The sequence below is a fragment of the Equus asinus genome, chromosome 10 (genome assembly GCF_041296235.1).
Source record: "Equus asinus isolate D_3611 breed Donkey chromosome 10, EquAss-T2T_v2, whole genome shotgun sequence".
Classification (NCBI taxonomy): Eukaryota; Metazoa; Chordata; class Mammalia; order Perissodactyla; family Equidae; genus Equus; species Equus asinus.
In genome coordinates, this window is record NC_091799.1 from 17,278,271 (window position 1) to 17,289,745 (window position 11,475).

General features: G+C 47.2%; 1 protein-coding gene across 1 annotated transcript; it reads right to left on the reverse strand.

Annotated features, from left to right (window-relative positions):
- Positions 1-451: 451 nt before the first annotated feature.
- Positions 452-7,460, reverse strand: SET (SET nuclear proto-oncogene). Its single transcript, XM_044778637.2, has 8 exons — positions 7,032-7,460; positions 5,431-5,488; positions 4,634-4,776; positions 4,185-4,288; positions 3,970-4,083; positions 3,087-3,257; positions 2,853-2,999; positions 452-2,249 (listed from the first exon to the last, which is right to left on the reverse strand). Exons 1-8 carry the CDS (start codon positions 7,102-7,104, stop codon positions 2,226-2,228), a joined length of 834 nt encoding a protein of 277 aa, XP_044634572.1. The 5' UTR covers positions 7,105-7,460; the 3' UTR covers positions 452-2,225.
- Positions 7,461-11,475: the final 4,015 nt, after the last annotated feature.

An 11,475-nucleotide genomic window follows, 5' to 3' on the forward strand; every position in this document is an offset into this window, starting at 1 on the left:
GACCACATTCCCCAAAATGAAGGAATGTTATATGTGGTTAAACGTGACCTATAATTTAACAGCGCTAGGATCTCACCAGCACATAAAGTTTTGGTAAGCTGTTAAGTGTGTGAAACAAAAAACATAGGCTTATCTAATATTAGTTCAACTGACTATTTTTCCCCCTAGCAAAAAGTCCTTTAAATGTTGAGACTTTAAAACTCCATCCCTTCAGGAATTTACTACATCTCAAGTAACACAGTAACTTGCCCCTGACTTTACACATGCCTCTCCATGCAGACATTACCTATGCTGTACTAAGTACTGCTGAACTATTTGAAGAGCAGTTTGCCCCCTCCCCAGTCACTATGAACACAAATAACAAGACCAGGAAAAAAAAGCTGGCTCACCACCTAAATCCAAAAGTAATAACATTTCTCTACAAAACAAGGAGAATGACCCCAGTCAAAAAAAATCTTTATGTTCCTTTATTGGAGCAAGATTCCTGACCAGTATACAGTGATGTATTTACTAAACAGAAACCTGTGCAGAAAGCACATACTATCCATCTAGACAGGTTTTCATTACACTTTCCCTATTGATGGAATAGTTCCATTTATAAAGTTTTATACATCAAAAAGCTTTGAATTTGACCAGGCTGTTCATTAATTCATCTCTGAAAAAGTGGCATTTAATTTTAGTTACTATATTTTACAGCATTAAAAAGCTTATGCATTAGGTAGCTTCTCAAAATGTTATTCTATGCACAGTGGCATTTAGCAGACAGAGCAGAGTCCACTGTCTCACCCAGATTCACACAGATGGGTCTCATTTGAGTTATATGCTAAATAGCTGGTACTTTGAGACAAAAGTACTCCTGACCTGAGTTTCTTACCACCAATATGGACTTCTTACTCTGAGAGCCTGTCTTCTTGGCCACACTTTATATTGCCAATAAAGACATGCCAGCAATTGCCCCGTGTGTAACTTGGCATTAGAGCACCAGGTCTGTCTGATAGTGGTGGCAGGCACTATTATTGTATCCAGGTAAATAAACGCCCATTTTTTAAAATGCTAATTTGAGATACAAATCGAAGGTACAACATACTCAAAACTGACTTTTGAGCAATCTGATATCCCAAATGATGTGAAAATTTTCGGAAACTGATGACAAATTGTACCCATGATATTTCCCAGCTATGGAGACATTAACACATTGATTCAAATCCCTTTACTCAATCCACATAGCCCTGAGGTCATCCTGCAAAGTGCGTATCAAAAAATACGGAGTTAGGGCGACAAAGTTTGACAACATGTTATACAAGTCAAACTTGGGAAGTCCTATTAAGTTTATCTGTTCTGAGAGAAAAGCATCAAATCCTTTGTGTACACATTTAGTTTTATTGTAACAAAGCAACTTGTACACTTTTAACGTTTAAAACTGAGCATCATCTTTCCTTTCCAGTGAAACAAAAAGAAAATTTAAAAATAAACAGGAACAAAATTACAATAGAGAATGTCAATTCCAAATAAGATCCTACAGGTTCTGCTGATTCTCCCATTGAGTGGCAGGGCTCAAGTCATCATTAGGAGAGAATTTTATTTTAAAAGTGTCATCTTAAACTGCAAGGATGTCCGTTAAACATCACAATTAAACATGCCAAAGGAGAAGCCATGTTGTCAAAATGCCCACTTAACCCACCCAAACATCTCAAACCCACCCTTTGCTGACCTTCTATAACCCCATTTTTTTAAGTTTTTTTTTCTTTTTTTTAAACAAGAGAAAGTAGACAGATACATGTTGGTAAATGCTAACTGTCCATATTCACATAGAGACACAGTGTAATCTCTGAGCCCAATATACAGAGAAAGGAGGAAAAAAGCTAGAATTCTATGCACTACTACACAGGGGCCTAGCACCCTCCAGCTTCCAGCAGAGCTAAGGGAGCAGAAGGTTTTTCTTTTTTCCCACAGAGCACGGTGGTGTTGATTCCATAAAGTTTTTGTTGAGACAGGAAGGGATAAAAATGAATTTGGAACAGAAAGGGGTAGAGATTCTTTTCCCACTGTATTCTGCTCAAGGTATTTCCCCCCAAAATAAGTTGAGAACCATGGTATAAAGGAGAGAAAAGAGACCTCAAAAACAGGGCGACTGAGCACAAGAGGGGGGGGAAAAAAGACTTGCAACTTGCTCCCAGGGACTGGAGAAAATGAAAAAAGGAAGGGTGGAATCCATCAGTGTTCCATTAGTCATCTTCTCCTTCATCCTCCTGTAAAAGAAAAAGTGGGTAGTTCATCTTTGGGTTAACTGTAAAGTTATTCCCCAACATTCATACGGACTGTGACGGACTCCACAGAACACCACATGCTACGGGGGCATCTAATCTTAGGAATATGTCCATCTGCACTGAATCGCGACTGGAAAACTCAGTGATCTTGTTTCAGATAAATTAACTTTTCCACATTAACCCAATCACTGGATACCTTTCGGACCGAATAATCCAACCAAACACAAATCTATCCCGATCTGACTATAAAAACTTTACAGTTTGTCCAAAATACCCAAATTCTTGTTATTTGGGAGACTTCTCAGAATCTGACCAGCTACACAGTCCACATCACTTTCATTGAGCACTGGCTAGGGAAGGGCAAGATCGAGGAGTCATAAAAGCCAACCACAAAAGCAGAACTGGTTAAATTGTTGATACAACGAATGTATCAATTTCCTTCAATATTGAACAACAGAAGAGCTTATCTTTTCTACAAATTCACACACAGTTACAGTTCCGTTAGACAATATATATAAACCTCTAAAGTAACATGGTTAATCCTTTAAAGATTTTCTTTTTGGATTTAACCAAATTTTCTTTTACCTCTCCTTCCTCCCCCTCATCATCATCTTCATCTTCTTCACCTTCATCCTCATCCCCTTCTTCATCGATATCTTCTAATCCTTCTTCTTCCTCATCGTCGTCATCATCTTCTTCTCCTTCCCCTTCCTCATCATCCATGTCAGGAACCTTAAAGAACCAAGAACTACCTTAAGAACTCATTTTCAAACAAACAAGACAAGTCCGCTCTTGAATAAAAGAACCTTCTCAACTCACCAAATAGTACTGTAATGGATTTGGCCAAATATCATCTTTGATAACCTCTCCTAACTCATCTGCACCTGCATCAGAATGGTCAGTAAACCAGGTAAAGAAGCTCTCTGGTTCCTCATGCTGTCTCTTCCTGCTGGCTTTATTCTGTGTTTGACTTGAACGTTTCGTCAAATCCTAAATGGATGGAAAAACTTATAAGCTCTTTACAACACCTAAATTCCCTATAATTCAAACAATAAGATTTTAACCCAAAAGCACAACAAAAAACAGACATCAGTATATTATCTACACTACCATTCTATGTAAAAGAAATTATAAAACGTACAGCAGGTAAAGAGAAAGAAGTCCTAGAATTCTAAGTCTGCAAAGACTGTTGTCAAATTTGTATGGCAAGCTTTTCCCAAAAAGGTACCATCTAAACTTGGCTTTTTCATAAAATAGTTCCACTTTAACCACCATTATCACAACATAGTATGATCATCTAAAATATATGTACTGGGGCCAGTCTTGTGGCATAGCAGTTAACTTCGTGTGCTCTACTTCAACAGCCCAGGGTTTGCCGATTCAGATCCCAGGCACGGACCTACACACCACTTATCAAGCCATGCTGTGGCACGCATCCCACACATAAAATAGAGGAAGACAGGCACAGATGTTAGCTCAGGACTAATCTTCCTCAAATAAATTTTTTCTTAAATGTAGTCCATTTCTTTAAAACCTTGCACTATAATTTATAGAGTTCCAAACTATTGTATTTGACTTTAACACACTGGAGTTTATCTTAAGGATTTGCATTTAACACATTACCAAAGCACCAGTATTGGTAAATGATTCGACTAAACCAAAACATACAAAATGATATTTTTGTCAACAATTCCTCAAATACCTTTCCAGATTTCCATTTGATTTCAGTGGACTTTGAAGACGGATCACCACTCTCATTCAGATGAAATTCTTTGGAGAGAATTTTATTTTCGAAGTAAGGGTTTTCATCAAAATACTATAATAAATGATCAGAAGATTAGAAATCAATACAAACAGCCCCTCTAACCAAGCTCAAGTTAATTTCCACAGTGGTAAAGATGAATTACTGATACTTACAAAATCTATTCTGTAACCTGATTTAATATCTTCAAATTCTGTCACTTCAACTCTTGTCAAATAATGCAGTGCCTCTTCATCCTCCTCCCCAAGCAACGCAGACACTAGACCAGCAAATTACAGATCAAATATTAAAAACACAAGCATTAATGAGCAACTCAAGTGACAATCTTCCAAATTTTAGTGAGCATCTTTGGGTTCATGAATCTATAACTGAAAACCAAATGGCTCAGAGCGTCAGACCTGTCACCATCTTCTATTAAGTAATTAAACAGAATCCTCAGTTAGAATAGTTTCTTCTAAATAAATAAAAAGCATTAATTACCAGCCTCCTGTCTCTGAGTGTTTCAATCTCTGCAAGTAACCAACTTGTTGGACCAAGTTCTCGACCAAGGTCCCTTAACAGGTGGACAGCTCATACCCTTTAATAATGCTCTGCCATAACATACCTTGTGGATGGTTGACAAATGTTGTTACCCAAAAGTTTGGGATTTTGGCGATCAATTCCGACCTCTTCTGAAAAAATGGCTGGCGGAGTTTGTTATATTTCTGTTCTACTTTCAAAATCTCCTCACTGGCTTGTTCATTAAGTCTGAAACAAATGAAAAGACGTTGACAATGATGGTATTGGACAAATACAAATTGCTGAGGCTACAGAATATTTACTCTTGTTAAGCTTTAAAACAGTGCAAAGTACCTATTTATAATAACCAAATGACCTAGATTTTTGTAGCTATAGACTCCAGTCAAAACTAAGATGACAATTTGATCTACTTTACCAATAAGCACTCAGTAAGTGACAGTTCTTAAAATGCCCAAACTGAGCATTTTGGTAACTTTGTAAATTTACTTCATTTACTCTCCATCACTAGAGTAACTTCACTTGTTTCAGTCAGCAGATGAAGTTAAAAAAAAAAAAAAAAAACGCTGCTAATCAAATAAAGTTATACGGCAAATCAGAGGAACACTGATGCCATAATCCTAACTATCGGAAGTCCACCACCGCAATTCAGCCTTGGAAAGCAAAACCCAATCTTTACAAGGTCAATGTACCGTCATCCAAAACTTTTTGGTGACTACAAAATTCACAGAAAAATAACACTGAATCTTCATAACATTTACAATTAAGTCATAATCATCTCCCACTTAGCCAGTGGACACAGACTCATCTGACCAGTTTCAATGACACGAGACCAGAAGATGCATCTCAGAAAACTTCTCCAAAGTAAATTAAGAAAACCATTACCTGTCTATTTCATTTTGTACTTCATCAATATGTTCAATTGCTTCCTGCTGTTCTTTTTCTGCAAGACAAAGGTGCGTAAGACTCAACACTAATCAGAAGATAAACTTAACCGGGTTTTCTGATGTTAACACTGTCTGTGATGTGCGTTCTATCAATAAAGCTGTTAAAAAAAAAACCTGCCTACTACACGGCATGCTCTCCACGTGTTCAAGCACGCAGTCGACAAATTATTTTTTAATTAATACTATTTACAAATCATGCTATGTCCCGAGCCACTCAAAATGTTTGACAGTAGCACTTTTTAAGAGTCCCATTACAAGAAAGAGACCGACTGTTAAAAGTTTCTACTATGAAAGATAAGGAATAAACCTTATCCAGACATTCCGAATGCTTACTACTTACGGCATTATATACCTGCAATAGAATAATACTAGCTGTTGACCAGAACACGGAAACTAACTCCCTCACGGTAACAAAAACTAGACCACCACCTATCTCGATAGTAGCATCACTTTTTATACAAAGTTAAAATTCCTGTTGAGTACCGCTTACAATTAAGACATCAGATACGCCTACAAAGACAGGCAAGGCCCTGGGAACTACCCCGCCATCGTCAACACTCGACTCTACCCTCTTCGAACAGGAACCCCAGGATTCGCATCTGACCTTTCCCATCCCTCCAACCCCATTTCAGGCGGGCTGCCCTCACATGCGGCCCCACACGATCGTGGAGCAGAGGCAGCGTGAAGTCAGAAACTACGAGCCACAGAAGGGAGAGGAGGCAAAGGGGGTGTGCGACGGAAAGGTGCCCTTTTGTCCGGTAAAGACGGCCAAACCTACAAAGCTAAGTGGGCGTGAAGGGGCCCGATCGCGCCGTGCATTTCCGGTAACCATCCCGGGTTTCGCAGCCCCCCTGCCGGGAAAGCCTCTCCGGGGAAGGCCGGCAGGTTTTCCAGGACCCATTGTCAAGCCCCCACGACACCCCGGCCGCCGCGCCAGGCTCCTGCGCGCGCTGCCGCGCCGGGGCGGCCGCCCCACGTGGGGAGCGCCCGGGGCCGGCCGGAGCATCCTCCCGGGCGGCCCGGGCCCCGCGCGCGGCCGGCCGCGTGCTTCCCCGCGCCCCCACCCCGCGCCGGCTCGAGGCCGACGGCCGCGCCGGGGCCGGCCTCCGGGTGGGGGCGCGGGGGCGCCGCCCGCGGCCCGGGCGCGAAGGGGGAGCCGCGCGGAGGCCCGGGCGCGGGGCCGCGTCCGGCCGCACCATGTGGCGGCGGCGGCGGCTGATGGGAGCGAGGCATCATGGCGGAGCACAATAAAGAGAGGCTTCTCGGGAGGGAGGGAGGGGGAGGAGAGCGAGGGAGGGGGGAGAGGAAGGGGGGGTCTCCTCCGCCCGCGCCGAGCAGGCCGCAGCGCCCCCGCCTCGCCGCGCCGTCCGCCGCCGCGGCGCCACCCGGCCCCGGCCCCGCGCGCACAAAAAAGGGCGCCGAGGCGCGCGCCGGCCCGGCCGCCCGGCACCCCCCGCGCCCCGGGCCCGCGGCGGCCTGCGGGCCGGGCGGGCGGCGAAGATGGCGGCGCGGCCGGCCCCCGCCTCGCCCGCTCCTCACCTGAGGTCTCGTCGGCCCCGTCGTGGTTGGAGTTGAGCTCCTTTTTACTGACTTTGGCCGCCGGCGCCGACATGGTGCTGCTCCGCGTCGGGGGGGGAGCGGGGAGGGGGAGAGAAGGGAAGGCGAAGGGGGCGGGCAGCGGCTTCCCCTCACGCCACACGCGCGGCGCCCGCTCGGTCCGGCCGCCTCCTCCCGGCGCTCGCTCGCTCGTCGCTCGCCCTCCCCTGGCTCGCGCGCGCTGCCCTCGCGGCCTGGCGACGAGGGCGGGGCTGGGGCGGCGTGCCGGGCCCCGGCCCGGGCTCCTGCTTACGGAGAGGAGGCGGCGGCGGCGGCTGGCTCCCTCACTCACGCTCCGCGCTCCAGCTCGCTGCTCGCTCTCCCCGAGCCGCCTCCTCCTCCACCTCCTCCTTTCGGCGATGGGCGGGCGGCAGGGCGCAGGCGCGCCAGGCCCGCGCGCACGCCCCGCCCCCGGCCGGAGAGGCTCGCGCCGCCTCGCCATTGGCCGGGGCGCCGGGCCGAGGGGGCGGAGCCGCGGCGCGGAGACACAGGGCCTGGCGAAGAGGCGGGAGGAAGGAACGCCGCGACGTACGGGCCGGCCCCCCGCGCCGCGCGCCCCTCCCCCGCTTTCCCCTTCTCCAGCCCGACCCGGGACATTTGCGCGCTACGGGCGCGCGGCGGCCCGAGGGGCGGGGCCTCGCCGGGCTGCGCGCAGGCCCCCCGCGGGTGCGTCACGTGGTGGCGGAGCGGCTTCCCTTCTCCGCGGGGTGGCGTGGGGCGCCAGGCGAGGGGTGTTCGCAGCCCCTCCGAAGTGCAGGCCTCGTAGTAGCCTGGCTTCACGTCGGGGCCCAGAAACACGCCCACCCCGGGGTCTGCGCCCTGGGAGGCTGCTGGCGCATCCCTCTTCGTGGGAGAAGGAAGGCGGCACCTCCATCCTATTTTCCAGAAAGGGAAGCTGCCCGTCCGACCCATTCCGGCTTGTTCGCAAAGCCCGAAGCTGTCTAGACCGCTCACGGGGCCTTTTCCTGCCTTTTAGTCCAAGCTCTGCCCAACAGGCTGTGTGCCCTTGAGCAAGTCACTTTCCTTCGCTGTACCTATTTCTGTTATGAGATTATAAAATTTAAAAAAGGCTGACAGAGGCCGGCCCCGTGGCCGAGTGGTTAAGTTCACGCGCTCCGCTTTGCGGCCCAGGGTTTCGCTGGTTCGAATCCTGGCGGTGGACGTGCCACCGCTCATCAGGCCACGTTGAGGCGGCGTCCCACATGCCACGACTAGAAGAACCCACAACGAAAATATACAACTATATACTGGGGGGGATTTGGGGAGAAGAAGCAAAAAAAAAAAAGACACCAAAGGCTGACAAATGGGACCGTTTTGGCAGTGGGGACATCTAAGCAGGGCCTCACTGAAGTGGAAGTCCTTTGAAGGCAGGACAGTGCCCCATTCATCAGCGGATCCATTTAGCCCAACTCAGTGCCTAGTACTTGCAAGAAAGTGTACCAAGTGCTAAGCACCAGTCCCAGCAATGTGCAGCATGCATCTCACAGAAGCTGCACAACTAGTGGGCGGGGTAGGCGGTGTTAAGTTCATTTCACCATGTCAGAGATGATGGGACCAGAAGGCCTGCTTTAGAGGCCAAGTCTTGAATTACTGTGTAGGGCCAAGGCGCTTCAGTTTAAATAACACTTTCCAGGTAGTGCAAATGCACCGCAGTCTACTTCCTCCTCCAGGGCCCCAACACACGGACCACAAAAAGCCTGAAATCTCTCCTGGGAGTTTGTAACCAGAATTGGGGGTTAGATTATTAGCCTTCCAGCACTCACATTTTACTATTGGCTCGTAAAGCTCAAGTGGTATCTTTAATGTTCAAGACAGTCCATGGTGAGTGATGGATAAATGTTAAATAATTGGCATCTAGGCAACAGGTACAGAAAACAAATGTCTTCTTGGGACTTTCCCCCAACTCCACAAATTCATCTAATTCTTCCCCTCCAAACTTTATTCTCAACTGAGTCCAGCTCGATTTACACCTGTCCCAGTTAGATGGACTTTTTTTTTTTTTTTTTGAGGAAAATTAGCCCTGAGCTAACATCTGCTGCCAATCCTCCTCTTTTTGCTGAGGAAGATTGGCCCTGAGCTAACATCCGTGCCCATCTTCCTCTACTTTATATGTGGGACGCCCACCACAGCATGGCTTGCCAAGCAGTGCCATGTTCATACCAGGGATCTGAACCGGTGAACCTGGGCCGCTGAAGCAGAATGTGCGAACTTAACCGCTGTGCCACCAGCCGGCCCTAGATGGAATCTTTAATGGAAGGATTGTTAATACCAGTGATAAGCTGGTAAACGTTTGACAACCAGCTCCCAAAAGAGAAAAACACACCAAAACCCCTGATTTGTAGCATTTGCTGATTTCAGTGGTATATAAATATGCTCACCATGGACAATTCCCTGCTACCACTGTGATGTTACTTAGAGTTGGAAAGAAATACCAGCTCTAGCACACTGCTGAAGCATGTACCATGGGCCACAGGCTATGACAAGTACAGGCATTTTCTCATTTAATCTTCATGAAATACAAAGTAGGTATTAATATCCTCATTTCATAAACTCAACTGTTTTTTTGATGCAAGTAGCAGAACCAAGATTCTAAACCAGGCTAGTGGCTAACAAAGCTGCTGTCCTAGGAGTGTTTCCAGTTTTTACATGGCCCACAGTAAGAGGCACATTTGAAATTAGGACCCAGTATACACCTACACCCAAAACAATGCTTACCCATACCAAGTGTGGTGTGACTCAATCTATTTTATTTTTTTTTAAAGCAGGTTTCACTCCACTAAAATGATTTCATGACCCACAAATGGGATGAAACAGTCTGAAAAACACTGTGCTGAGGGCTGCTTCTTTTATACGCAAAGCCTGCTCACAGGTTGGTACCAGGGACCCAGATCATCTCCTACGTGCCTAATCTGCCCGTGTTTCCAGTGGAGCTGCAGGGACTTCAGGGAGCCTTGTAATGCCTTCTGATTGGGCAGTGGGCTTCAAGGCTCCCTTCTCACCATCCCATCCTTTAGAATCATCTGCTCCTCTTCCTGACCTTTCCCATAGCACTTCTTAAGATGAATGCAAGAAGCACACACTAGGAAGTGGAAGAGAAAGAGAAAGCAAAAGGGCAGTTGTTTCAGTAAACAAGGGAGTGGCATGGACACACCAAGAGATAATTCACCCACTGTGAATTATCCACTGTGGTCTCTCCTCTCTTCGACATTAGGAGCTCTGCATTATCTCCTTGGCCTCTCACCTCACTCTCAGAATTCCTCTCTCCTCTTCTTCCTTCCCAGCTTCCTTTGACAGAGGACAACCCCACAGCTTAAAGACTGAACAGAGAGATGCTGGTGTCCCCTACACTGCAGCAGTGTCCCAAGGTGACCAGGGAATCTTAGCTGGGATGGCCTTCAATAGCCCCCCACCTCTCTGAGCCTCCTTTTTCTGATCCGTAAAATGGGCTTATCCACAGCATTGCTGCTGCTGTGAGGGTTGATGGATAGATAAGTGCTTAGCACAGCGCCTGGCCGATCAGTGCCCAGGGAGTGGCATGAGCTGTTATTTGGACTTTAATGAACTGCCTCAGAAGGACTGTGGCTGCACCTTCCAGTCCCTTCTGGTCCTGTTAATTCTCCCAGGAAGCTAACTGCAAGTCCACCAGGAGGACTCATCCAAATTTTGCCGCTCCCAAGTGGGAAGGAATTTACTATCCATCTTAAGAGCACTAATTGTGGGGCCAGCCCGGTGGCACAGCAGTTATCTTCGCACATTCTGCTCCTCAGCGGCCCAGGGTTTGCCGGTTCAGATCCCGGGTGCAGACATGGCACCGCTTGGCAAAAGCCATGCTGTGGTAGGCATCCCACATATAAAGTAGAGGAAGATGGGCCTGGATGTTAGCTTAGGGCCAGTCTTCCTCAGCAAAAAGAGGAGGATTGGCAGTAGTTAGCTCAGGGCTAATTTTCCTCAAAAAAAAAACAAAAAGCACTAATTGTGAGCCAATCGCTGTCTTAAATGTTTCACTTCTATTTAACCCTCACAGCAAGCCTAAAAGATAGGTACTGTTGAGCCCATTTTACAGAATAGGAAAGAAGTACAGGTTATGTCACTTGCTCAACAGGTTATGTCACACAGCCAGACAGAGCCAGGTTTCAAACCCTGCTGTCCAGCTTTGCCACACTGGAGCATCAGCTGGGCGGGAGGCCTTTGCATCCCACTTGGAAGGGGCTGGACCAAGACCTGGTAAAATCAATCTTGCCGTGTCACTCAGCAGATGTACAGGAGCACTACAATGAAGACTCCTCATCCAGTGCTCCTTCCGTAAGCATGACTGGACCTTAGCCAAGTCAGCAAATTAGGAAGATTCATGGGCTCCAAGCCCCTCCTCTCTGCACTGAGCCAGCCC

Excerpts from the sequence above, each read along its gene's own strand:
- SET (XM_044778637.2), bottom strand. The coding sequence starts at position 7,104 with ATGTCGGCGCCGGCGGCCAAAGTCAGTAAAAAGGAGCTCAACTCCAAC. Across the intron at positions 4,777-5,430 it reads GTACAAAATGAAATAGACAG|ACTTAATGAACAAGCCAGTG; the intron begins GTAATGGTTTTC and ends CATTTGTTTCAG. Across the intron at positions 4,289-4,633 it reads ATTTGTCAACCATCCACAAG|TGTCTGCGTTGCTTGGGGAG; the intron begins GTATGTTATGGC and ends TTGCTGGTCTAG.